Source organism: Chelmon rostratus, chromosome 6 (assembly GCF_017976325.1).
Source record: "Chelmon rostratus isolate fCheRos1 chromosome 6, fCheRos1.pri, whole genome shotgun sequence".
Lineage (NCBI taxonomy): Eukaryota > Metazoa > Chordata > Actinopteri > Chaetodontiformes > Chaetodontidae > Chelmon > Chelmon rostratus.
In genome coordinates this window covers 28,064,385-28,090,658 of record NC_055663.1, presented here as the reverse complement: position 1 = coordinate 28,090,658, position 26,274 = coordinate 28,064,385, and the positions used below count along the sequence as shown (strand labels likewise).

Sequence of the window (26,274 nt, the reverse complement as noted above, 5' to 3'; positions counted from 1 at the left end):
GGCTGTCGGCCAAGCTCTCAGCCACTGCAACGGACTGTAGAGGAGCTGAGCAGCTCCTTCAGTGGCCGACTGAGGCCCCCCCAGTGCAGGGAGGAGCGCTACCGCAGGTCCTTCATTCCCACTGTGATGGAATTTTTGCATGTTTCTATACTTTTCTATTTTGTTTTCCGAGTTTATTTAGTTGATCTGTAGTCATAGCTGTTTTACTGTTATATTGACTAGAGGATGTCCTGATGGATTTGTTGTTGTAACCTACAGTAATTAACTCCCAGGGTGCCAAAGTAAATGACCTGATGTTATCACACCTAACTGTAAAGTCCTGAGAACAGGACATCATCAAGTTTTATTGCAGACAACTGTTTTTCTGTTGCCATCTGTTAAACCAGTTCTGCTAAGACCAAAGGCATGTCAGACTATAAGAATGGGGTGAAAACATCTGATCAGGGAGCACAACTCTGAACTGCTTACTGCCGTGTGGTTCTGTGGCTGTGTCTCCTTTTCATAGAGATTAAACACTTCGTGCACGTTACTTGCTTTCCAGAGTGGTTTGTTTGGCTCTCTATAGGCAGACCGGGAAATTTTTCCACACCACCGCTGTCAGACTGTACAACTCTACTGTACAATTATTTTGTGCAATAACCTCTGAATCTGCTAACACCTGGACTCAGTGTCACTTCATCAAACACATCTACCTCCTTCCTTTTGCACTAGAAGGCATTTTTATAGATTTCTATTTTTTTTCTTGCAATACCTTATTTTTAAATTCTTTTAACTTTTGCCTATTAGCACTGTTCTCATTTGTACCTTTAATTACTGTTTGCGCCCCCGTGTGTTCGAAAGAGCTTCTGTGACACTGAATTTCTCCACTGTGAGATCAATAAAGTCTAATCTGTTTAATGTTTGACCCATTCACTGACTCATTCATTGATTGTTGTAAATATCTGCTGATTCTGAATCTGATGCAGCAACACGTTTCAAACACATTGTGACAGGAGCAACTAAAGACAGGGAAAGATGTGGAACGCTCCAAAAACACCTGTTTGGATCATTCCACAGGTAAACAGCTGATTGGCAGCAGGTGATAGCATCAGGCTCAGTGGTTCACAGCGAGGACGGAGCGAGTTCACCGCTTCAGAAAACTGCTGTCAGGAAACACAGTTTGATCGGAAATGATTGATTCTGGTTTTATTGGTTTTACAAAGTCCAGACTGGAATCAGGGTCGTAGATACTGGAGTCACGTTTGATAGTCTGAACACAAACAGCTGGTCTGGGAGGCTGACTGGATCACTGAAGCACTGCAGCGAGATCTCGTCTTCATTATAATTTTTTTTATTTTTGATTCATTCTGAGCTCTCCAGCACTGCAGTAAATGTTTTCTACCAGTGATTTCTGATGTTTTTGATGATCTGAAGCTGTTTTTGTATTTCTGGACCTTCTCTGTGCTGTTTTTAACGCTGCGCTCTGCTTCTGGCTCGTATGACTTCCTGTTGTCTTGTAGGCTCATGTGATCTGGGCGGTTGGAAGTATGCCGAAAGCAAAACGTCATCAACAGAGGGCTAAAAATTCTTGTTGGAGGGCCTGATTTGGTCCACGGGCCACTATTTGGCTACCATCACCTGAATTTCAATCCATTTTGGCTTTAACAGAACTTGGAGTTGACGAAGTCAAAGACCAAACAGCCAAAGAACTAAAACTCCGGTTTTGCCTGATAAATTATTTATTAACTATTCATCTAAATGACTACCTGAGTGTGTTTTTACATCACTGTTGCTAAGAGGAGTCGAGATAAACAGGAGATAAAAGATCTGATTGGAGGTTTGGAGCTCAACACATCTGGATATTTTAAAAGCTTAAAAATCAAAATGGTCAGAAACTTTTCCACTTCCAGTTTTAACACGTCATCATCCAATCAGAAACAGCTTCACTTAAAAATCTTCAACAACTTCATCCGATCACAGAAAAACTCTCAAAGCTCTTTAATTACATCACGTCTAAAAGTCAAAGCAAAGAATCGAGCTGTACAAACTCCAGTCTGATGTAGCAGAGGGGGTTCAGGGGGGTTCAGGGGGGTTCGGTGACACGTGGTACCTTTGATATCGACCAGTTGCATTATTGAATACGGTGGCGCTCAGTTCATCATTCACAGGAGAAGAAGGGCAGAAAACCCCCCGAAAACCCGAACAAACACACACAGAACAGACACGAGGTCACCCGAACAAACGCTTTGTAAAATGTTCATTAATCAAGTAAAGCCAGGAGGAGCATTCAGATCAGTTTGTCACCCGCTGCTCGTCTCAGACAGATTCTCACATGCGCCGCTGGAAAACGAGATCCCTGATCTCACCTGGACTAACCTGCAGAAAATAAAGGTTAAATAAAAAAAAAAAAAAAAAAACAGAAGGTAAACAGCTCTGCCTCCAATCACACAGTGTCTCTGCACAGCTCCAATCAGGGCTCTCCCTCCTCCACATCTTCATTTTCATAGGTCCGTTACCAACCCCCACCCCCGACCACTATATACACAACTTAAACACTATCAGTACATGAACCTCTATGCAGCCGTGTGTGTGTGTGTGTGTGTCTAAGCACGTGTGGAATAAGAATAAAAAACAAAGTAAAAGCAGCAGAGCGTTGGCGGCTGTACAGTCTCCGACAGGCTGGAAAGGAAAAGTAGCACTTGATCAAAAAATTCAAGTTTTCTTCTTCAGGAGTTTGAAGGGAGAGAGAGACAGGTGGGGTCGGGAGGGGTGGGGTTCAGCGTGCACACACACCAATCAGAGAGCCTTTCCACTACAGGAAACAAACGCGTGACGCCCGCTGTCGGGATTGCGATCAGGTGATGCGTTCGAGGACGCTCGGAACAGATCAAACAGCTGGTTTGTGCTGCTTCTCCTGCATCTCACCTGTAGACTGTAGCTTGATTTATGGAGCGCATAATTAAACAAGACATCACGATATGTTTAGTCCACTTCCTCGACTTCGGAAGCTTCACTCACTTCCTGTTCAACGAAAACACCCTAAAAAAGGAAGTGATGTCACAGCTCTGAAGCAGGTAATAAATATTGATCAGAATGATCACAAACTATAAACAGTGTGTGTGTGAGCGGTTTGTTAGTCTGTAGTGTAACAATGAAGTGATGATCACGAGGAAACACAACACGACTTCTGCACACACAGAGCAGCGTTCCTATTGGCTGAACAAAAATGACCTCCGAGCTGAGAAACGCTCGAAGTCGTTCGTCGTTTGATGCAAAATGAAAACAAAGGCGGAAATATTACGCGACCGGACATACGTCACAGCAGCGTTTTAATACAGAGCAGAGAGAGACCAGGACCAGGAGTCAACTGTTCTGAAGGACTCAGGCGGCTCTCTGGAGCTGGCCTGGAGTCAGCTTCACGCTCCATTCTATGGTTATGGCTCTAATGGTTAGCTTAAATCTTCATCAGTTGTCTATGCTGTCTGTCCCACAACTCGCTGACCAAACAAACTGAAACGCTCTGGTTTGTAAAACACAGTGGAAACCAGAGAGAACACAGAACCCAGAGTGTGCAGGTCCCTCCAGGTTCAGGTTCTGGGATGTTCCACACATTATAGTTCCTGTAGTGGAAAAGAGCCACCAGATACGAGCAGAGAGACGCTACACGAGTCTCCTGCCTGGTATCAAAACAACAGACAGACACACAGACACTTCACTCTGCAAACACTCACTCGTGCTCCGTTCACACCTGGTTGGACCACATTCATCCACGTGTTCAGATTAACCTCAGACGGATTGTTTTCGTCTCAACTGACACTTGTGAGCAGATGTCACTTCACTTATATTTAACGTCAAACTGTTTCCAAACTACTGAACATTTTCAGAGGATGTAAGTCATCGTCAACATGTTCAGACTCAGTGAATGCTAACAGCTAACTGCTAACTGTTCTGATTTATCTTCTTCGATTCAGCTCCAACTCATCAGTGAGCCTCACTGCTGTTCCTCCACCATCAAAACACACATTTCTTTAAACACAGATTTATGTCTTCAGCAGGAACCAATCAGCTGAGAGCCACAGACAGGAAGTCAGAAAGTGCTGAGAGGTCGACTTAAGTGTTGTCGGTTTCAATCTGAGCTTTTCCGACAGTGAGAAAACCTATTAATGTCTCCCTCATCCTTCAGGCTGTTCAGTTCCAGGCAGCCACTGCTGATATAAAACTCCATCAGGAGACTCTTGAAAACGCGCTTCAGTCATGTGATCAGTGAACATCATTCATGAAAGTGGTGAAAGCACCATGAAAAGTAAAACATCCGACTTGATGTGGCCACCTGGAACTGCAGGAACAGATTCAGAAACGTTTTCTTGTAGTAAAAACACATCAACAACCATTTTAAAATGGTTATTTAAATATTGATGACCGTAGTTCAGGACTGACTAACTAACCATTGTTGTCATCATTAATTAATCTGCCAATCATCTTCTTGATTAACTGTCTGGACTATAAAACACGGTCAACATCATTTCTCTGACTGCAGGGTGACGACATCAGCTGTCTGCTTACATTTAATTTACTGTCGCTTTTAAAATCGTGTTTCAGAAGATGGCGCATGACGGTGGTATCGACACACTTCCTGTCTCCTGACTGGGCGTGGTCACCTCCTCCCACCTGAAAGACTCAGTTTAACATCAGAATGTTCAGGTGATGTGAGGCTTGACCTTCACCTCAGCGAACAGACTCAGGAGTCAGGAAGTGGCAACGCCCACGTGACAGACACAGGAAATGACCGAGTGCGCCGCCGTGTTTCTGAAGCCTCTCCTGAAGGTCCGTTTAGTAGCTGTTAAGGAGCTTTTAGTCATACTGAATGATCTTCATCAGTCATTGGAGTCATCAGTTGTCAGATGTTGACGTTTCTTTTTTTTCCTGTTAACACTTGGAGATATTTTATCTTTAAAGGTCATGTGATATGAGCGAAAGCTCCGGAACAGCTTCTAAATGGACGTTCAGGTGAGACTGTTTTGTCAACGGCGGAGAAAAAAACTGAACCTCAGCTGATGACTGAATTATCATCGGTTTGTTTTATGTGCTCAAAGTAGTTTAACTTCAATTAGTGGGGTGGCGAGTTGCACTGTGGGTAATGTAGGCGCCAGGTTTCGCCAGTTTCTGCTGCGTCTGATCAAGAGTCCGACTGTCACAGCCGGGAAATGATCAATCAGATCAATAAATAAAAACAGCCAACAGAGACGCTTCGTCTTCTTCCGTGTGAACATTGTGAGGTTTGCTGACTCGTCTGTGAAGACCACAACGTAAAAACTACACATTTCTGAAATCGTCATCGGCACTGGGAGCGAAACAAAGTGTCGAGACAATAAAGACAAGATTAAGAGATAATGTTAGTCAGTAGCAGCCATGATTGAACAGGAGGAGGAACTCGCTAACAGATGATGAACGTGGTCTCTCACACACACACACACACACACACACACACACACTATAGTGCAACAGGGTTGGGTGGGTTTTTAGAGGGGTGGGGGTTTGGAGCAGGGCATGATGGTCCCCCCCCCCCAACTAAAAAGGAAATAATTCTTCTCCTCTTCAGCCTTTGTTTTTAAAAATCAACGTGTTTGTTTGATGAACTGCAGCATTACTGAAAGACATGCAGCAGATTGAGTCCATTCAGTCTCAGGTGTCCGTTCAGTCGTCGGCGGTGGATTTTCCTCGCGGTGGGACACGGTAACTTCCTCCATTAACTGCAGGCCGTCATACAGAGTCCAGCCAACATCATAATTACACACGGTACAAAAACAGGCTTCAAAATAAAGTAGTGCTGAATTCACTTTTAAACACTTCAATCACACACTATTTCACATCAAATTTCAACATCACATGGCACCGAATGCAGCACGTTGGAGTAAATGTGTGTGAGATACCTCGTCCCACACCCCCCTCGGACACGGCACTTTGACAGGAACCTCGTCCTCCGTCGCGCTGACGCTGAAAGAGAAACGGGCGGAGAGGAGCTCAGCGCTAACTGGCCTCCGTTCAAGTAGGAGCCCGTTCTGACGAGGAATGATGCGGTTCAGCTTCGGTTCAGTTTGTAAGTGCAGAGGAAGTGCGGCCGACGCCTCTGACGGTTCGGGGCTGAGGGGGGGTGACGGGGGGGTTTTGTGTCCCTTCTTTTCCAGGCGGGAGACCCTGTGCAGAGTCAAAGCAGCACCCATTTCTTTGTGAGATAAGGCTTTGAGGAGCACCCTCTGCTAAACCCATCGGCCAGCGCTCTGCTTCTCTCGGCCGACGGGGGAACTACCTGCTGTACGGGTCGCCCGGGTAACTGTTGGGGGGGCCGACCCCGCTGCCGGGGAGGGGGCTATGAGAGGAGGAGGAGGAGGAGGAAGAGGGGGAAGACAACAGGAGGGAGGATGAGGAGGGACCCGGCAGGGAGTCGTCATCTGTTCGCCCCCCGTCAAACACGTCGTCCATGTCCACAGCCAGAGAGAGGCCGGAGTGCCGGGGGCCCGACAGTATCTGGGGGCCCCACATGGGGGCCAGCTGTTCAGACGGGTTGGAAGCCTGGGGAGGGGCGTAGGTTTGGGTCTGGGTGATGAGCAGAGGACCTGAGGTGGAGGGGGCCGTCATGGTGGGGTCGGCCGCAGGCCTGGAGGCCCCCGTGCCCGTCTGGGAGCCGCGGTGGATGCGGTGACTGACGATGATGTTGTTTCCGAAGCCGCCCATGGAGGCCATGGTGGTGCTTTGCTCCCGCTGGACCACGGCCGTCATGCCGCCTTCAGCGATCAGCCGGCGTATTCGAGCCAGAGCGTCTTCCCCCGAGCCGAACTCTGGAGACTCCCCTGGACCAACGAGAGCAACAACAGAGGTCACATGAAGTTCTCAGTGTTCCTACATCACCTTACAACATGTTACCTCCACCTTAAGACACGACTGAAACAAACGGCTTTTAGCACTTTTATTATTACCCCTTGTCTTTTTGGGGATAATCAGGCTCTTCAGTTTGGAACTACAGTTCCCATAAAGCTTTGGGGGTTGTAAACAGGAAGTAAAATATCACCATGGAGTCAGTTAGCTGTGGGCAACACGTTCAGCCCCGTTTTTTTTTTTTTTTTGCCTATATTTGTTTACATTAAGTCAAATTGTCTCCATTAACAGTTTGTTGAATTAGCTGTTAGCAGCTCCTGTTAGCGGCTCCTGTTAGCAGCTCCTGTTAGCGGCTCCTGTTAGCGGCGTACTCATGGATGTACAGACTCTCACTGGATCACTATGATACTGAAGGAACCTTCAAAACATGAAGATTTCAATACTTTGGACCTCATGTTTATTCATATATGCATATACACACACACACACATATATATGCATATACGCATATACACACACACACATATATATGCATATGCGCACACACACATATATATGCATATGCGCACACACACACACCACACACACCACACACACACACACACCACACACACACCCCACACACACACACACACATATATATATTTCCCCACATTTGAGGACACTTGATCACTTCCCTCTCATATACATCTCATATCGGTTTATTGATGAGGATCAAAAACTGGAAATCAGCCAGAGTTCAGTTCTGGGCACCTCTCGTGCAGCATCTTCAGTATAAACAAAGGTGGTGCTAGTCATGCAGATGTTTATTGCACGCTTTATCTTTTAAAGTTTAGTGAGTCTGTAATCACTTCATACGAGAAGTGGCTGTACACAAACTGAGCTGAGAAGGACAACCAGAAACCAGAAACCAGTGTTGTTCAACAGAACAGGTTTAGAGTAACATGACAATCATTTTGGTTTTGGCTTGACTGTAATTTTGGACACTACAGTTCAACTGGAACATAAAATAAAAATGGCCGTCATTAATTCATATCTCTAACACAGCTGTGAATCACCTGCTCAGCGTAGTGCCGCTATGAGCTCATATATTACTGATTTAATTTCACAGAAAGAAAGAAGAAATAAACACTGAACAAAACAAACAACACTGAAACAAAGATGAGCCAACGTGCACGTCACAACAGAACAGCCAGAGTTAATAAAGTGGTGTTAAACCCTCAGTGTGGCTGTGTAGCACACAGTGGAGCAGTACCAGTACTAGCTGCGGATGTGTTCGCCTCCGCTGCAGCCTCGGCCTGGCTGCCGTCCGGAGCTCCGCCCGTCTGGGACGCCTCCGGCTGCCCCGGAGCTCCTCCGCTCGTGGATGGAGTCTCAGGAGGAACGTCTGAGGAGAGGAGCAAAGATCGCGCTGAACAAAACTTCAGTGATTCATTAAATCCAGACTGTACAACACAGAGCAATAAAGGAGCAAATGTCTCATCTGAGACATCTGAGCAGCAATTAATAACTAGTTTCACTGATTATTATTTTCTACATGAATCAACTGTTTGATGACAAGACATCAGAGAGTAGTAAAAAATCCCAAATGCAAGTTGACAAATTCAAATCTTTTTTGTTTTTGTCAAAAAACCCAAAAATATTCAATTAACCATCATAAAACCACAAAAAGCTGCAAATCTTCAAGAACCACCAAACAATTTTACACTTTTAACAGTTCACAAATCAACAGTGGCAAATATTCTGCAGCCTAGAGACTGGGATCAATGGGATCAGTGGGACCACTGGTTTTGACTCTACGGGGGGGGGCAGGTAAGCTCATTGAATGAAATACTGATGGCAGCAGTTTGTGGCCAACAAGGATCAATATAACTGAAATACATCTGCTGCAGTGCTGCAGCTGGTTTAATGCAGGTATGATAGAGGTTCAGTACTGAGTGCTGGCTGGGAGACGCTGGGCTCTGATAGGTCCCGCTCCGTTTGCGTCTCGGCGTTCTGCAGCTGGATGATCGGCGTCTGGGTCCCTTGTGATGTCACTGAAGGGACGGGGTGTCGGGGTTGAAGACCAATCGCGTTCATCAAACCCATGTCTCTGTCCAGCCTCCAGCCAGAGCGATTCGGCCTAAAACAACAACAACTCAATGTGACTACAGGAGTATTTTAACGGCTTTAAGATAAAGTCAGGCCACAAGAAAAACCCCGCGAGCAGACTACAAGGCTTCATGCAACACTCCTACGGTGAAATGCTCAGGATAAACTAAAGTTTGAGGTACTTTATATAACCAGGCACTGTTCTTTAAATGTGGCTCAGCTAATCCAGGCTAACGGTTAGCCACAGTTTGTTATTTTGTTGTGAGTTTCATCATTAATTCTGTTGGTATTTAGCTCGTTACTGTGAAATTAAAAAGAGATGACCAAAAAATGTCTCAATCAGTTGACAGGTGTTGAATTTCTCACCCGGGTCTGTCAGAACCTCGAGTCCGGCTGGTTCCACTGTTGTTGACAGAGAATAAAGGTTCACTGCTCGACTCTGCAGGGCTCTCGCCATCGCTTCGGTAGAACCTGAACACACACACACACACACACACAGACACACAGACACGTTAATTCGCTTCCATTCAGGAAGTCTTGAAAGCAGAGGAGGGATGTCTTCGTGGAATCACAAAGTCAACGACCTCATTAAAAGCTCTAATTGACCTTCTCCAAATAATGGTCTTCCTGTTCGGTTTGACCATTAGGATAATCACATCAGTTCACGTCTCAGTGTGGAGGAGGTGGAAGGGAAGCGCTCTGCGGCTCACAGGAAAACCCGACAGAGCAGAAGGATCGAGCTAACATCTGGATTCCTTCTCGTTCGAGTGCAGCGCTTTTTCTTTGAGTTAGTGCGGAAGCAGATTCAGGGAAGGACGAACTGCGATTAAATCAAATCAGGTTGTTGACGACTCGACTGAGCAGAGGAACATGAGAGCGCGGTTTGTACAAGCGGCTCAGGAGAGAAAATCAAACACAACTCTTCCACCTCAGGACAAACATTCTCAGCAACGCACTTTAGGTTCTACTTTTGGCACAAGGAGCTTTTCATCAACTGGCTGTCTAAAGTTTAAGAGAGCTGTAGAAGAGTTTAAATCAGGGGGGGGGCAAAAACTTTTTCACTTGTGGGCAACAAAGGGTTCTAAAATTTGACTGGGGCGGACCAGGAGCAGATGGATGGAGTGTTTTGGTAATCCACCTCATAAGAGAAAATAAAATATCACGGGATATGTAGAAAACATGTAATTTAATTTCAATTGAAAATGAACAAAAGCATTACAACTAAATATCTGTCTTTGAAGTCCCACAGAACTGAGCGATTTATTGAAATGACTCTTAAAACACTGAAAATTAAATGAATAAAATATTTTTTCATTATTTTAAAGCACTGAAAGTTGTGTTATCCTTCAGGCTATCATCCTCATCACTCTCCTCCTGACTGTCTTTATTTAACAAACGGTAGGAGATGCAGGTCTACTGTCCTCTCCTTCTATTCAATCATCCCTAAAGCCAAAACTCAACGAGCAGCGCGAGGACGGAACAGTGACAACGCGCCAGTATGTGGAGCCGTTATATTTGATGGCGCTGCATTTGCGCTCTTGGTTTTGAGAACGTACATGCACCTGAGCACCACATATGTGCATCCCTGAACAGACAGGACATGTAACATGTCAGGCTGATTGACGAAATTATTTTCAGATGCATTTTTTACATAACACAACGGAGAAACGTACTTTTAATTTCAGTGGGAACAGTGTTGTTGGTCTCCATTTTTATCCAGCGCATCAAAGTCTGGAGTCAGTTTCATAGTCTTTAAACACCGCCACAGTCTCTTGGCATATCAGGCATACAGCAGCTGATCGGTGTTCAGTAAAAAACATTTAGTTGTCCTCTCCTTATTAAAAACTGGACATTCTCTGTCCACTCTTCTTTTCTTAGCTCGGCTCATCTTTACAGAAAGGCTGAGGGTCGAAGAGTAAAGCACAAATGTGGAGAAATACACCGCACCTCAACAAAGCTCAATGTATCTAGAGTGCGCCATCTATTGGGAAAAACAGAATTGCAGGGAAAATAAAACATTAACAAGGTTTATTGATATAATTTCTTCAAGGTCGACAGGCCGGATTAAAATTTTTAACGGGCTGCATATGGCCCTCGGGCCGTAGTTTGCCCATGCCTGGTTTAAACTATTGGGAGCTGCAGGAGCTGGTTTCCAGGCAGAGATCATCTATGAGAGGCTCTGAAAACACCCGATCACAGTCAGCTGATTCATTTTTGTGACTGACGCAGAGTGGGGTCTAATAGCTGACACATGTGTTTCTATTGTTGTGTTATATTTCCCAACACTGGGTGACATTACAGAAATAAACCCTCCCTCCTGTAGGGGACAGAGCCCCACAGCCCACTGAGGACTATCAACATCAACATCATCTGTGCAGAATCACACAGCACATGCACGATGCAGCTCAGACATAATAAAACCAGAGGACTGCAGACGGCTGACATGATTATTACTGAGGCTACCCAGTGCCTTTCCAGTGTTTACCTGCAGTAATACTGGGATTCTATTATATAAGCTTCTATCTGTAATAACAAAACACACATCTTATATCACCTGCCTGCATGCAAGTAAAACCAGAAACAAATGATTAACCAGAGACAGTAACACGATGCTCTGCTGAAAGTCTGAAAACTTCATGAATAAGACTCAGTCCAGCAGTTACAGTCACAGGTTAACTCTGAACAGGATTCTCAGGAGACGTTCTGAGACGTTTGATAGCTACGGGTCCAGAACCTGAATGTAAAGCAGACATTCAAATCTAACATCAGGCTCACGGCTGAAACAAGTCTGTGTCTGCAAACACCATGTGCAATAAAACCAGCGACTGAAATCAGAAAGGAGACTCACACGGGCCGGCAGATGACCAGGTCTCCCTTGTTGGTTCCATAAGCCAGACCCATCCCTGGATCCGGCAGCCAGCGAGCAGAGTTGATACTGACGTGACGCCTCTGGTCCGGAGCCATGGGGTAAACCACGTTGAACACCATCTGAAACACACCGCAATTCAACACACACTGACGACACGCTGCAGCTGTGGTACATTTTAGGTCTGCAATTAATGAGCATTTTCACGATCAATTAATTTACTGATCACTTTCCGTGTATTTAACTGCTTCATCTACAACATGGCAGGTTCCCTGAGCTGGAACAGACAAACGTCTGTTGCAACAACCATTAAAGGGTTATAAATGTAGTTCTCAATTCATTTTTTGTAGCTTTACTGATCAAATCATTGACAAATTGTTTCAGGTCCATTATTTACCCTCAAATTTGACAAAAGCAGACGAAATTAAAACATTTGTCAAAGGTCAGTTTCCCCACATGACTCTGAGACTTCTGCCTCCTCCAAATACAGTTTGTTTCACTGTATAGCCATCAATAGTGACTGATAATACACTGAAATACCTACAGCCAAGTTACATCCACACATTCCACATTAGTAAACCTTTAAATAATTGTGATTAAATTAATATTACCGTATTTTCCGCACTATAAGGCGCACCTAAAAGCCTTTAATTTTCTTGAAAACCGACAGTGCACCTTATAATCCGATGCGCCTTTTATATGGATCAATATTGGTTAATTATGGCTATCGTAGTCAGGGGGCGTGGCCGAAGTAACAGTAAAAGTGTAAAGGGTGTTCCACTCTCTGTGTGCCGTCATCCTTTTACTGGCGCGTGCAGTCAGCTGTCAACCTGAATAATAAAATGACTATTTCACTGGACAAAGAAAAAATATGAATATATGCTAAATAATAGGCAATTAAAATATTAATCAAAAGTGGTTAATGTGATTTCTGCTCCTGAACCTCAGCGCACAGCGTCTGCACATCAGCGCTGTGCGACGTCACCTGCATCTTTACGCATCATAAGCTGTCATCTGTGAGCGCGCGGTGTTTGTTTCAAAACAAACAAACTAAAATAAAATACATTTTAAATAAATGCTCATTAATTATTTTCAGGAGCCGCATCAGAGGGATGAAAGAGCCGCGGGTTGCCGACCCCTGATCTAGTGGATGCATAACGCAACCCCAGACACCACAGGACGGTACTTTCTGTCTATGCGCCTTATAATGCGGTGCGCCCTATATATGAAAAAAGTTTTAAAATAGGCTGTTCATTGAAGGTGCGCCTTACAGTGCGGAAAATACCGTATATAGAATTAACTTATTAAGCAAAGCTTCAGGGAGTTACAGTTAATTGCGAGTTGATTTTTGGCTGTTCGGCTGCTCAGAGACGTCGTCATCTGATTGTTTTATTACAGTTTTTTTAGTCTTGCTGTTTCTTTAAGCATTCGTAGGTGAACTAGGAGTCCTGTCCGACCCTGCTGGTGGTCTGTCTGTCTGTCCTCTGTCATGAACTGTGCAGTAATTACAACAGCGCCAGTAAAGTCAGAGAACTGGTTGTTCTGTCTCACCCTGATGGAAGTCTCTCCTCCGTGAGGCTGCTGCAGGCGGAAGACTTGCGCCACCATGTGGTCGGTGGTGGGATGCAGCAGGATCCTGCGAGAGGCCAGGCCGACCATCACGTAGCAGCCCATGGGAGACAAGCTAACAGAGATAGCATTGGGACCTGTTGAAGGAAAAATAAACCTTTTCAGATCAATAATCTGACTGGTATATACATTTTAGTATAGAAGTAGAAGTTCTATAGAAGTATATTCAGCTGTTGTTGGTATATTTTCTTGTTTTAGTATATTTTTATTTCTGGTATATTTTTATTGCATTAACGCATATTTTTACTGCATGTAAGTTTAATTTATACTATTATGTTTATTTCATTATCTTTCTTATGATCTTGTTTCTAACACCGGGGTTGCAATGCAAACTTTGTTGACATGTCCATACTCAATGACAATAAAGGCAATCTTGAATCTTGGCAACATTACACAAGAAAGACCTTTAATTTCTGAATCAATACAAAGTGGACAATTTCCTATTGAATTTAGAGATTTGTGCATAATTAGAGTCACAAAACTGCGAATTATCCCCGGTTCAGACCCGCCTGGGATCTTTCTGTGTGGAGTTTGCATGTTCTCCCTGTGCAGCGTGGGTTTTCACCGGGTTCTCCGGCTTCCTCCCACAGTCCAAAAACATGCTGAGGTTAATTGATAACTCTAAATCGTCCGTAGGTGTGAATGAGCGGTGTGCGTGGTTGTTTGTCTGTAAATGTAGCCCTGTGGTAGGCTGGCGACCTGCCCAGGGTGTCCCCTGCCTTCGCCCGAGAGACGGCTGGGATAGGCTCCAGCCCCCCCGTGACCCTGCAAAGGATTCAGCGGTGTATAGATAATGGATGGATGGATGGAAAACTGCGAATTATCTTTCAATCTGAAATGGAAAGGGCATGAATGGAGGAGTAACAGTTGCCGTGTCGAACATATTTACAGTCTGACACTGTACCGAATCTCTTGGTGTAGAGCATCTCTCCGAGGTTGTGGGGAGCTAGAGAGTAGATGGCCAGGATGCCCTCGTCTGGGAAACCCCGCTGACTGCTGGGAATGAAGACCGCCAGCAGCTGACCGTCTGCAGAGATGTCACAGCTCGCATCGTTGTAGATTTTACAGTTTGGCACCAGAACGTTGACGGACGCTGGACGGGGAACAAAAAAACCCAGACATGTCTCTCTTCAGCATTTCACCCACGTTTGGATCATCAGCACGACTCTAAAACAGGACCCAGACCAGCATTATTCCAAACTTTTTGGCCTTAAAATGAAGCATTGCTTGTGAGCCCACGTCACAGCGATAACAGGAAGAGATGGTGAACAACATGCTACACATGGCCCCGGTTGGACGTGAACCAGGGACATTGCTCCCAGGTTGTCCCATCACATCTCAGATTATTTCAGTTTGGACTAACTCGACCCTACCAGCGGCTCTAAAGCTTACTGACGAACATGTGATATCTCTCAGACTATTTCTTGGTCAAGACCAGTTGCACAAATTACCGGAGATTCCAGAAATGTTCTGGTCCTGGTCAAGAAATAGTCCAGCACACGATGTAACGTGTTAATCAGTGATGTCGATCTGAACATCTAACTCTCAGCAAAGAGGTGAATCTCATCTCAGATGGCCTCAGTGACTACAGGACAAAGTGACAAAGGAAGGCGAGGAGCTGCTGTACCGTTGCTGATCTCAGGCAGGTCAAATTTGGTGAAGTCCCACCACTGCAGGCGGTAGGTGGTGTTGGCGATGTTGCTGGCGACTGCAGACTGACCGTCCCCTATCGACGCTCCTGAGAAACAGTAAACACTGCCAACGTTAATTTCTTCTGATATACATACAGAGAGGAAACAAAAGTGCTCTGTGTTTTCTGATAAGAGAATAAACACTTTTTATTTTCACTATCCTACCAGTCAGCTCGACTTCAGAACTGAATGTTTCCTGAAACCGAACAATAAGCATCAAACATTAACAACATCTGGCTTGCAGCTGGTGGTGACCTAAAACAGGTAGCAGTGCAAAGTGTGTGTGTTTACCGGCGAGCACTCTGTTGACAGAGGAGTGCGTGGCCAGGCCAGGCTGCCCCCTTTCATGGAAAATCCCAGCGTAGGGAAGGTACTCAGGGAGGAGGAAACGCCTGGAGCAAAACACCACAAAAGATATAAAACCAAACCAGGGCTGGAAACAATAAAAGACTTAACTAAGATTTAACTTTCTGCACACGTAACAATGAAAACTGAAACCACATAAAACTAAAACGTGCTCATTTGAGGCTGTGTTGTGCATGAACTCCAAGAATCTCCACTGACAGCGTCTGCAGACTGTTCTGCACAGACGCAGCAGAGAAGAGTTCAAGTCTGGATTAGATCTTCCAGCAGACTCACCGTGGGACAAAGCGACCCAGTGAGGGCGCAGACATCCTGGCATTACGTGGCGTCCTGTGCCTCGCTCTGTCTCCATTGTCACTAGAAAAAAGACAGTAGAATAAAACTACAAGCACGGCTTAACACACAGGATGGGTTATACAGCAGAGACTATTATCTCCTCCTCACAAAGACAGGTTGTGCTGAAACTTTGAAAAAAAAAAACTGTTAAGTTTGTGGAAGTTACAACTAAATAAAAGGAAACTTCAAATCTCAGGAATCAGGGCTGATCGGGGGATATTTAAAGGATTGTTTCCAGGAAGTGGAAACAAACAGTTTGATGAGTAAACCGGACTGTTCACAGTTTCAGTCTTAACCCGGGGACACATTACTGCAGTGCAGACTCCACAGAGAGAAGACAACAGGACACATCAGTTAACGGTTGTCTTGGCACAAATCAACCACTTCCATTACCTTAATGCTTCAACTCCCTCGAGCGACTGTTCTGATAGAACACCAGCTTTACTTTACAGTGTTTTTACAGTCCACACACACTTCCACAAGTTCAATCCATGGAAGAGATAAAAATTAAGCTTACTCCAGTTCCTCAAAGTCCACATCGCTGTTGTCCATGGAGTTGGACGGGTTGCTGGCGGGGCTGTCGGATGAAGACGACATGGCCCGTAGGCGGTTCTGCTGGTAGCGGAGCGAACGCTGACGGATGCTGTCCCGCCTCGAGAGATACTGGATCATTCTCTGGGCGTAGTAAGCAGCTGGAGAAAGCCTGGACAACACAGAGGACGAGTTCACGTTCAGACTTTTAACAACAAACTCGAAAAGCAGGAGTACAAGGTGCGACTGGGGTAGTGAGAAGGTACAGTCGGCATATGACAGACAGTAGAAACCGTCTCCTGTAGTGAGTCAGAAAGGCTCTGTGTGGTGAACATATGATTTCCAATCTATTGTGTCTTATCTAATGTCAGAACCAGTGAGGGTGCAGATGGGGAAGAGAGATGTCAACAAACTCAGTGACCCCTGGCTTTCTGCCTGGCACAGGAAGCCCCTCTACTATCCACTGTTATGAGAAAAGGAGTGCAGAGCCTGTGCAGCGGGCATTCATTTCATACAGGCAAGAGAAGTCAAACAGAAGTCAGTTTGAAAATTGTCCGACAAAATAATTACAAGGTTGTACGAACTTGTAAACCAGATGGAGCTCACAGACTCTGTATCATGACTGCCGGCTGTGCGGTTTATTTAGTGACAAGGCACAAACCTCCATCACCCAAATGATTCAGCTGCTCCAGAACACAGCCAAGAGGACTGCTAATACAGTGATCCCTCGCTATAAAGCGGTTTACTTTTCACAGTTTCGCTACTTCACGGATTTGCATCGTGCATTGTGTTCTGCATTCTGATTGGCTAAAAAGTCACTCCGCTTCTTCTCTACCTGTGCGTCAATAACGTTGCAGTTTAAAATGTACACGTACGTAAAACAGCTCGCCAAATTTACTTTACGTATGTGCAAATTCTCTAAAACCCATAATGTCGACAAAACGCTCTGGACCGACAAAAGCACCTGCAGCAGGGCCCAAAAGGCAGCGGAAGATGCGGAAGAAAAAAGAGCGACAACAACTGCCTATCACTGTGTTCTTCTCCCGAACAAACACACCTGCACCGCGGGCTTCAAAAGAAGAAAACACTGCAGAGCGGAGTCAGGATGCAGCGGCTCAGTCTGAGGAGCAGTGAAATATACCTGAGTCACTATTTGTCCGACTGTACTTTGTATTTTTTTCATAATCATTTTTAATTTTCTCCCGTTTAATCCAATTACTCGGGTTGAGGTGGGCGGCGCTAATCTCTGCAATTTGAAGCTTTCTGTTCACATCGATGATTAAAATTATTATTTGCCAGTACAGTACAGAAGTTATTTGTTTCAATGTATAATAGAGTATTTAATTGTATAATAATTGTAAAAAAAAAAAAAGGTTTCTACTTCGCGGATTTTGCCTATCACGGGTTCTTTTTGGAACGTAACCCCCGAGAATAACAAGGGTATACTGTACAACAAATCCCTGTAACATCTTTAATAATGGTGCAAAGAAACCGTCCAGTTTGCACATGCCGATGAGTAATGATTATATTACATTATCTAGCTGGATCAGGGTAAATCCAGTGTACTAGTGTACCTGGCTGGATCAGAGTAAATCCAGTGTATTAGTGTACCTGGCTGGATCAGGGTAAATCCAGTGTCTTAGTGTACCTGGCTGGATCAGAGTAAATCCAGTGTATTAGTGTACCTGGCTGGATCGGGGTAAATGGGGTGGTCTCTTGATCCTGACATGTCATAGCGAGACAATGATAACAGAGATGATTCCAACAGGCGCCTGTTTGAAAGAAAGCACAACGTTATGACTACATAATAACTCAATAAAGTAATCTGAACGTTGATATTTAACTCACACTGTGGCTAAAGGCAGCATGTCGGCCATGGATGTTTGACGGGCCGTGACACAGAGAGTCAATCTCACAAAAACTAAGATTAACCCAAAGCCAGATATAAACTTCTACTTATTACACAGATTGAATTTAAGACTTGAAACTTCGGGTGATTATTGTGACTGTGTTCAAAGTAAGAGTGTAGGTATGCTTGTGATGACACAAAGAGATCGTACCTCCTCAGGGAGTCCTCATCTGGGGGGTCAACAGGCATTTCTTGGCTTAAGGCTTCCGGTGGCTCTGCCGATCTGCCAGCAGCAGCCTGCCGGTACACCCTCTCCCACTGTGCTGTGTCCTGGTTGTACACCAAGCCTACTGTCTGCTCTCCAGGCTGGCTGGGGGTCGGGGCTATCGGGAAGGCCAGCGTTCCTGCTCCTCCGCCTCCAGGGGGAGGCGGCTGCTCGATGGGCTCTGGAGGCACCCTCCTCTCTTGGGACTGGGCTTCTAGTGTTCTCCTGCCTTCCTCAGGCTGCCAAGGGGAGGAAGAAGAAGGGAATGAGGAGGAAGAGGAGGAGGGCTCTAGAGCAGAGGCAGAGGTGGAGGAGGCCTGGTTGGTGCGCTCCCAGCGCTGAGAGTCATGGTTGAAGGTCAGCAGGTTGTGGCAGGCCCGGCAGCGGTTCAGGTGGCCTCGGGAGGCTGGGGGAGGGACATTGTTCTCCAGGCTGTGGGAGGAAGGAGGAGGGGGGAGAGGAGGCTGGTAGTGGATGATAGTAGGGGAGGAGGTGTTGGAAGATGAAGAAGGCCCAGGTCTCTCTGGGTCCATGTTGTTATTCAGCAACTCTTGGCTCTGCTCCTGACTTCCATCTGTAATGCCGCCACCTAATGGTGGCTCCAGGTCCTGCATGCGGTCAAACTCCATGAAGTAGCGGCTCAGATTGCACTGCAGTACATTGCGGAAGGAGGCTGTGTTGCTGCGAGAGCCGTCCCAGAACGGATGGTGGCCGCTGCTTGTACCGGCACCATCTCGGGCCCCCGGCTCTCCTTGTTGGGGGAAACCCCGCCCTTCAGAGGCAGAGGTGTAGACAGGGGACTGAGAGGAGCCATCCTGCTGACGGAGCACTGAAAGCAGGCTGATGGAGGAGGAGGAGGTTCTAGGGGGCAGCATACCCGGACCAACCCCACCCTCCCTCATACTTAGCAAGTTGCGTGTCCAGTCAGGTCCTGGCCTGGAGGTGGAGTGCGGCTCGATGCCGCTCGGCGCAGTGGGATTGAGAGAAGTGCTGGCACTGTAGTAGACCGAGGTGAAGGCAGAGGGTCGTTCTGAGGGCTGTCTGGGTTCTGTACGGGCCGAAGAGAAAGTGGAAGCTGGGGGAGGCTGGGGAGTGTCAGATGACATCCTGGGGTCAGAGGGGGTCGCACTGGCAGCCAGGGAAGGGTTGCGACTGACGGAGCAACGACTACACAGACAAACCATGCCCAGGTGCTGGGTGCAGCCCGGGAACGGAGGCCCACGTTCAGAGCTGGGGTACTGAGCCAGAGGTATGCTGGGAGATTCTCCTATATTGCTTCCATTTTCACCGAGAGGGCGTGGCTGCTCACCTCCCGCCTGAGCCCCCGGGGAGCGAGACGACAAGATGTGGAGGAAATTGTGGAGGATGGGTGTGCGACGAACCGGTTGGGAAGGCAGGAAGGAGCGCTGCCGGAAATGAGGCATTTCAACACTGTCCATAGGAACCTCGGAGTCCTCCTCATTCTGAAAGAAACAACAGCTCTGAAACCTCCACTCGACAAATGATTAACGACAGAAACACAGAAAACAGTGCTCACCTGCTGATTGGATGGATTCACGATCGCTGTCAGTAGGTTGTGACCGAGAGGGTCAAACCTCACCAACCTGAAAGGAACACGTGTACAAATAAATGACAAAGGAAAACACCGGTTTGGGTTGGTGTTAGGGTTACGTGTATTCAAATAATAGCGGTCAGCACAAACAAATAAAGGCCCGTCACTGATGGTTAACACCAGGAGCTCACATGGTAAATTGATAAATGTTTTAATTCTGATTAAAGCTGACCTATTCTGAAGATTTGAGTTTCATCCATGGTACATTAACATCAGTGGGGAAATAACTTGAAGTGAACACCTGACTGCAGTTGTTGCAGTGTTGTGGAAGAGGACATAGCGATTTTATCAAAACAGGTAAACATGGAGGCAGCGTTGAGTGGAAAAACAGAAATAAAGGCCTAGTTCTTATACAAGCCTGTCCCACATAAAGGCCCGGTTCGCTCTGCCACTGAAGTAAACAAAGGAATGGTTATGATATGGTTCATTGTTGAACAAGAAAAATATATTTCAAAATAAAATGAGGCTACAAATAAAAGAAAAAAATCAGACATTTAAATCAGATACAGTTTGTGACTATTATTTTACAAAAATAAAAACACCCTGAGACGCAGACATTTGTGATGTTATTTTGTAAGTTGGGCCTGTTCATTAAAACGTCCACGCCGTGACTTGGAGGAACGCTGTTGGTACAGTGTGGTCAACTTGCAGCCACATGTGCTGACTCTTACTCTCTAAATCTCACTAGTAAGCCCTCGAACTCATCGTAGTGACTCAGAGATACCACAGCTGCTCTGCCCAACCCACCGGACTCGCTCTGTGTCACTGCCCGTCTTGACCACGGCGAAGGGCTCCGGTCGGCTCCAGTCCCAGAAGTGGAGCTCGTTGTTGGTGGCGATCAGGAGGAGCTGAGCGGTGGGGTGGAAGGCCAGCGATGCAATGGCAACATTGCTCTCTGTGAACCAGCTCTCGCTTCCGCCCTGCAGAAAGAACACACACTCCTGTTATCACTGCAGATAATCAAATACGTTTGTTTCTAAAAGGGTCATCTGCTTGACTTCAGCACTGACTGAGTCCTTGGTTGGTATTTTTATTCACTTGATTTTAAGCAAAAAACTGCAGTTTTATATTTGACTCCTGCAGATCATTTTACCACAGAGAGTCACTCCAGATGTCAAAGTCATGTGACAAACAGAAGTAATAGGAAATATTACACCAGTGGCAGCAAATCTCTACAGCTGCAGCTAACAATTATTTTAATTACTGATTCGTTTCTCGATTGATCTTTTGATCTACAAAATGTTGAACAGTGAAACCATCAAAACATCCGAGGTGGTGTCATCTAATTTCTTGTTTTGTCCGGCCAATAGTTCAAAACCCAAAGATGTTCGTTTTACGAGACAAAGAAGCAAACTGTCACATTATTGATTGTCAGAATAGTTGCTGAATCAATCTAATCAACTTATTGTTATAGCGCTACAAATCACTCAGTAGGAGTTTAGACACAATCAAAACAGGTAAATAAATAAAAACTATGACACTCAGGTAAAGCTAAAGGACAAAATAGACACAGGTACATCATGCTGTGCTTCACAGGGTAAAGTTACGTGGAATAATACCTGAGAGGAAGGTTGTAATTGTCCACACTGTAGGACACCAAAGCATTACCCTCCTTCAGAGGATGATACTCACATGCAGGTCCCAAATGCGGACTTCGCCATCAAGGCACCCTGAGGCCACGAGACCGGGGATGGTGGGGTGAAAGGTCACACACCAGGGGGTTCGACGGTGGCCCACTAGGGAATGTAGGCACTTTCCAGTCTTCACCTCCGTTATATAAATGTTGTGGTTGACGTGTGTGGAAGCCATAAGGGTCCTAAGAGAAGCAAGAAGTTCACAGCATTATTCAATAACTACTAACTTAAAGTTAAAGTTCTTTCTCTTCACTGCTGATAAAAACCTAATCAATAAATAAACAGCATGCCAGTCTCACTAAGGAAACAAACTCACTCATTTAAAACAAGCTTTTAGATGGACAAGCTACAGGGTGCTAAAAACAGCTGGGACTGGAGTACTTCATGACTGCAGTTTTAAGTGTTCATGCTCAAATAATATGTTTCCAGGACGATTTCTGAAATGTTGTTGATGGATATCCTCACCTGTCGGGGCTGAATGCCAGCAGGAAGGTTGACCGAGGGCTGTCCGGCAGCTCCACTTTCTGTCGGGGGCACAAACAAACATTTTTATAGTCAGCTAAGTGGATTCAAACTATGTAGCAGCTCTAGAGAAACAAATTAATGCCAGCTAATAAAGGGAACAGAACAGTATTAATCAATGCCAGGTGAACCATATATTCAACATAAAGTACTTGAAGTGCTGCTGTAGCAGTAAAATGTTCCTGTCAGTGTTTCATCTCTGATGTTTGTGGATTAATATTCCTGCTGCATTAATGCTGTATTTTACTGCTGCAGATGTTTCAGGTTGAGCTCATCTGAACTACTTTATATACTGTTGGCTGGTTTAATCTGCAGCGATGCATCATATTCTATAAGATCATCATATGTTTGTCCTGTGAGAACCTCGTATCTGGTCTGTGAGAACCACATATATCTGAACAGTCTGATGAGCTCAGAAAAACTGTTGACCAGTTGTAATCTAAACAGTAACTAGTATCTAAAGCTGTCACAAAAATAGTGGAAAAAAAAGTGGAAAAGGGATATTTTAATAATAATAATAATCATAATAATACATTTTTTTTGCTTAAAGCGCCTTTCAGGACACTCAAAGACACTGTACATCACAAGAAATATCAAACAACAATACGATAAAATACAATAAAATAAAATAAAGTGATAAAACAAATTAGTGTAAAATCAGGCTGACCAGTTGACCTCATGTAGGATAAGCGAGTCTGAACAGGTGTGTTTTGAGTGTGGATTTAAAACGGGAAAATGAATCAATGTTTTTAATTTCAGGTGCTAATGAGTTCCAGAGCCGGGGAGCAGAGCGGATGAATGCTCTGCTCCCCAGTGTGGTTTTAAGTATAACGTTCATGGGAAATGGGAACACAGATACCTAAAAATGGTACTTAAGTATATATGATCTGATCTCTGATCTCAGGTGAGTTGAGTTTTTGTCCTTCTGTCCCGTCCTGATTAATTCTGTCTTACTTCCACTCGGTCTCATGACGTTTTTTCATGAAGTTCAGAGGAATCACTTCTCACATGTTCCTGTTCTTTACAAGAACATGTGAAGGTCTAAAACAACCAGGCAACATTTTAAATGTAAAAATGTTCTGAGTTACAGCTCGACTGATGTGGCGACACTTAGTAATATTCTTTAATTTAATAAAGGTAATAATCCTACATCCTGCTGAAATGACTTGTTGTCCTGTCCAACACACGTCACCAATAATTTTATCAACAACTTCTCCCCTGAAACGTCCTGAGAGGCAGAGCATTTGCTCTGTGAGGACATGAATAAATGTTTCTGGTTGTTTGTGAAGGCGGCTCTTCACTTCCGCCCTGCAGTCCGGACTGAGACCGGACATTTATTCTGAACAGGCCTCGCTGGGCAGCGTTTGAATAGTGTCGTGGTGCGATCCAGGCTTTAGAGGTGCACACACAATAAGACCAGTGTTGGTGCAGAGGGGACACACTCGAGGTGGTGGAGGAGAGAGGGCCGACCGTTGTTTAAGTCTGGCTGATTTAGCTTTAAATACAGCAATCACAGTGTTTGGGTTCACAAACAGACACAATGTGCTCGAGTCAGTGGCTACAGCTTGAACAACAGTGTCTGAGGCAGACTGTGGCAACGAGACGGGACGGCCGGCAGTTTGTTACTGTGTCTCCAGGATCACACATAAACACGAGGAAGAATAATAATCCGCATATTTAATACAAACTGCACATCTACTCAAACTCTTTTAAATCCAGAATTTAAACTTTTCTGTTTGCCTCTTATTAAATGATCATCGGGACTATTTATTCAGATTTTGCACTACACTCAACATTTATCCTCCCACTGCAGTAGTTTTATTCTGTGTTAGCTGATTTTTATCTTGTTTTTTTACTTTATATTTTCTTTTTATACTGTCTCGTTTCCTTTTAATGCCTTTTATGTCTTCTGTGAAGCACGCCGTCTTGCCTTGTTGCTTAAAGGCGCGGCACAAGTAAACTTGCTTTGCCTTATTAGTATGTTGTCAAGCAGCATGTCTTTAATGTTTAGAGTGTGTTTACATTGTTAACATAATTCAGTGAAATTTATTGGACACACTGAGCTGAAACTGATGCAACAGAAGCCCTTCTATAAATCCAGCAGTCATCAGAAGTCATACATACGTCAATATTTCTCTAAGACACAAGATATAACTGCACACCGTCCCCTCGTTTCCAGACACGACAGTTCTACTACAACCAGTCTTCCTCAGGTAAAGGTGAGGCTGTGAGTACACCTGGATATATAAATGAGCTGTGATGACAACTGTGAGTGATCACACAACATCCATGTGTATATAAAATCAGTCACAACACAAGAATGACTGGGAACAGAGTGGTGGACTGCAGATTATAGCTCACAGATTATTTTATTTGACCATTTTTTCTTGATTTTTGTGCTTCTACCATGGGTCAGTAGGCTTCGTGGTTTTATTATTTCTTTTTTTGTCTGTTATAATTGTGTCTATTGTTGATGTATGATCACGACTCTGCTTATTTTTATTTTGAAAATTGACTGGACTGTCGTGACGTCGCCAGCATATATTCTCCGCAGAGCAGAGGGATGCTTCTGAAACGGAGACGCCATGCGGCCAGTGGAAATGCACTAATTGACTAGAATGAATAGAACATATTAATACAGCAAACTGAGAAAACAGAGGTCACGGTCAGATGAGGAGCTGAACAACAAAGCAAATGTATTTAAAACCACCACACGAAAAAACTGATGTTCATAGGAAATTAAGTTTATTTCACGTTATTTATCTTTTGTCTCTGCTTGTCCAGCTCTCATGTTTGATTGTTTTGGTTTTCTTCTTCTTCGTTGTCAGTATCCGGACAGGTGTGTTACATGCAGGTCGTTTATGACAGAATAAAAACAAGCTACACCCAACTAATGTTTTTACTGGCAGATGTAGTGCAGCCTGCTGCAGCTGGTCTTTCAAGGCCATCATCCCTATATTCAGGACAGTCAAGCAGCTTGGATCAAACGCAGAATGATCATCTACAGAGCAGCTTCAGACACAGAAAGAGGAAGAGCGGCCGAGTTTAAAATGACAGCAAGGACGAAGACTTGTTCTCTCTCTATGCGCATTTCCATCCACCTGTTTTTATGTTTTTATATTTGAGTTTTGACTCTTGGCTGAGACGGAAAAGTTTGTTATCATTAAAAACAAAATGCAACAAACAAACGTCAGAAGGTGTGAACTGTGCTAATGTGTTAGCTGTTGGTCCAGAGTCTGTGGATCAGGTTGTGTATACTGGGCTAATGTGTTAGCTGCTGGTCCAGAGTCTGTGGATCAGGGTGTGTATACTGGGCTAATGTGTTAGCTGTTGGTCCAGAGTCTGTGGATCAGGGTGTGTATACTGTGCTAATGTGTTAGCTGTTGGTCCAGAGTCTGTGGATCAGGTTGTGTATACTGGGCTAATGTGTTAGCTGTTGGTCCAGAGTCTGTGGATCAGGGTGTGTATACTGTGCTAACGTGTTAGCTGTTGGTCCAGAGTCTGTGGATCAGGGTGTGTATACTGGGCTAATGTGTTAGCTGCTGGTCCAGAGTCTGTGGATCAGGGTGTGTATACTGGGCTAATGTGTTAGCTGCTGGTCCAGAGTCTGTGGATCAGGGTGTGTATACTGTGCTAATGTGTTAGCTGCTGGTCCAGAGTCTGTGGATCAGGGTGTGTATACTGGGCTAATGTGTTAGCTGCTGGTCCAGACTCTGTGGATCAGGGTGTGTATACTGTGCTAATGTGTTAGCTGCTGGTCCAGAGTCTGTGGATCAGGGTGTGTATACTGGGCTAATGTGTTAGCTGCTGGTCCAGAGTCTGTGGATCAGGGTGTGTATACTGTGCTAATGTGTTAGCTGCTGGTCCAGAGTCTGTGGATCAGGGTGTGTATACTGGGCTAATGTGTTAGCTGCTGGTCCAGAGTCTGTGGATCAGGGTGTGTATACTGTGCTAATGTGTTAGCTGCTGGTCCAGAGTCTGTGGATCAGGGTGTGTATACTGTGCTAATGTGTTAGCTGCTGGTCCAGAGTCT

The 26,274-nt window shown here is 45.0% G+C and overlaps 1 protein-coding gene across 1 annotated transcript in view; it reads right to left on the bottom strand.

Annotated features, from left to right (window-relative positions):
* Window positions 1–1,166: 1,166 nt before the first annotated feature.
* Window positions 1,167–26,274, bottom strand: part of ambra1b (autophagy/beclin-1 regulator 1b) — a 32,114-nt gene continuing 7,006 nt past the window's right edge. Inside the window, exons 3-19 of the mRNA XM_041938720.1 lie at window positions 22,185–22,243; window positions 21,718–21,901; window positions 20,833–21,005; window positions 20,011–20,077; window positions 18,420–19,936; window positions 18,045–18,131; window positions 16,346–16,531; window positions 15,769–15,849; window positions 15,421–15,521; window positions 15,066–15,176; window positions 14,343–14,531; window positions 13,361–13,515; window positions 11,792–11,931; window positions 9,310–9,414; window positions 8,787–8,974; window positions 8,108–8,239; window positions 1,167–6,827 (exon numbers count right to left, since the gene is read on the bottom strand). Coding sequence (XP_041794654.1) covers window positions 6,283–6,827; window positions 8,108–8,239; window positions 8,787–8,974; window positions 9,310–9,414; window positions 11,792–11,931; window positions 13,361–13,515; window positions 14,343–14,531; window positions 15,066–15,176; window positions 15,421–15,521; window positions 15,769–15,849; window positions 16,346–16,531; window positions 18,045–18,131; window positions 18,420–19,936; window positions 20,011–20,077; window positions 20,833–21,005; window positions 21,718–21,901; window positions 22,185–22,243 — 4,020 coding nt within the window. The 3' untranslated portion in view covers window positions 1,167–6,282. The remainder of the gene's footprint in view (window positions 6,828–8,107; window positions 8,240–8,786; window positions 8,975–9,309; window positions 9,415–11,791; window positions 11,932–13,360; window positions 13,516–14,342; window positions 14,532–15,065; window positions 15,177–15,420; window positions 15,522–15,768; window positions 15,850–16,345; window positions 16,532–18,044; window positions 18,132–18,419; window positions 19,937–20,010; window positions 20,078–20,832; window positions 21,006–21,717; window positions 21,902–22,184; window positions 22,244–26,274) is intronic.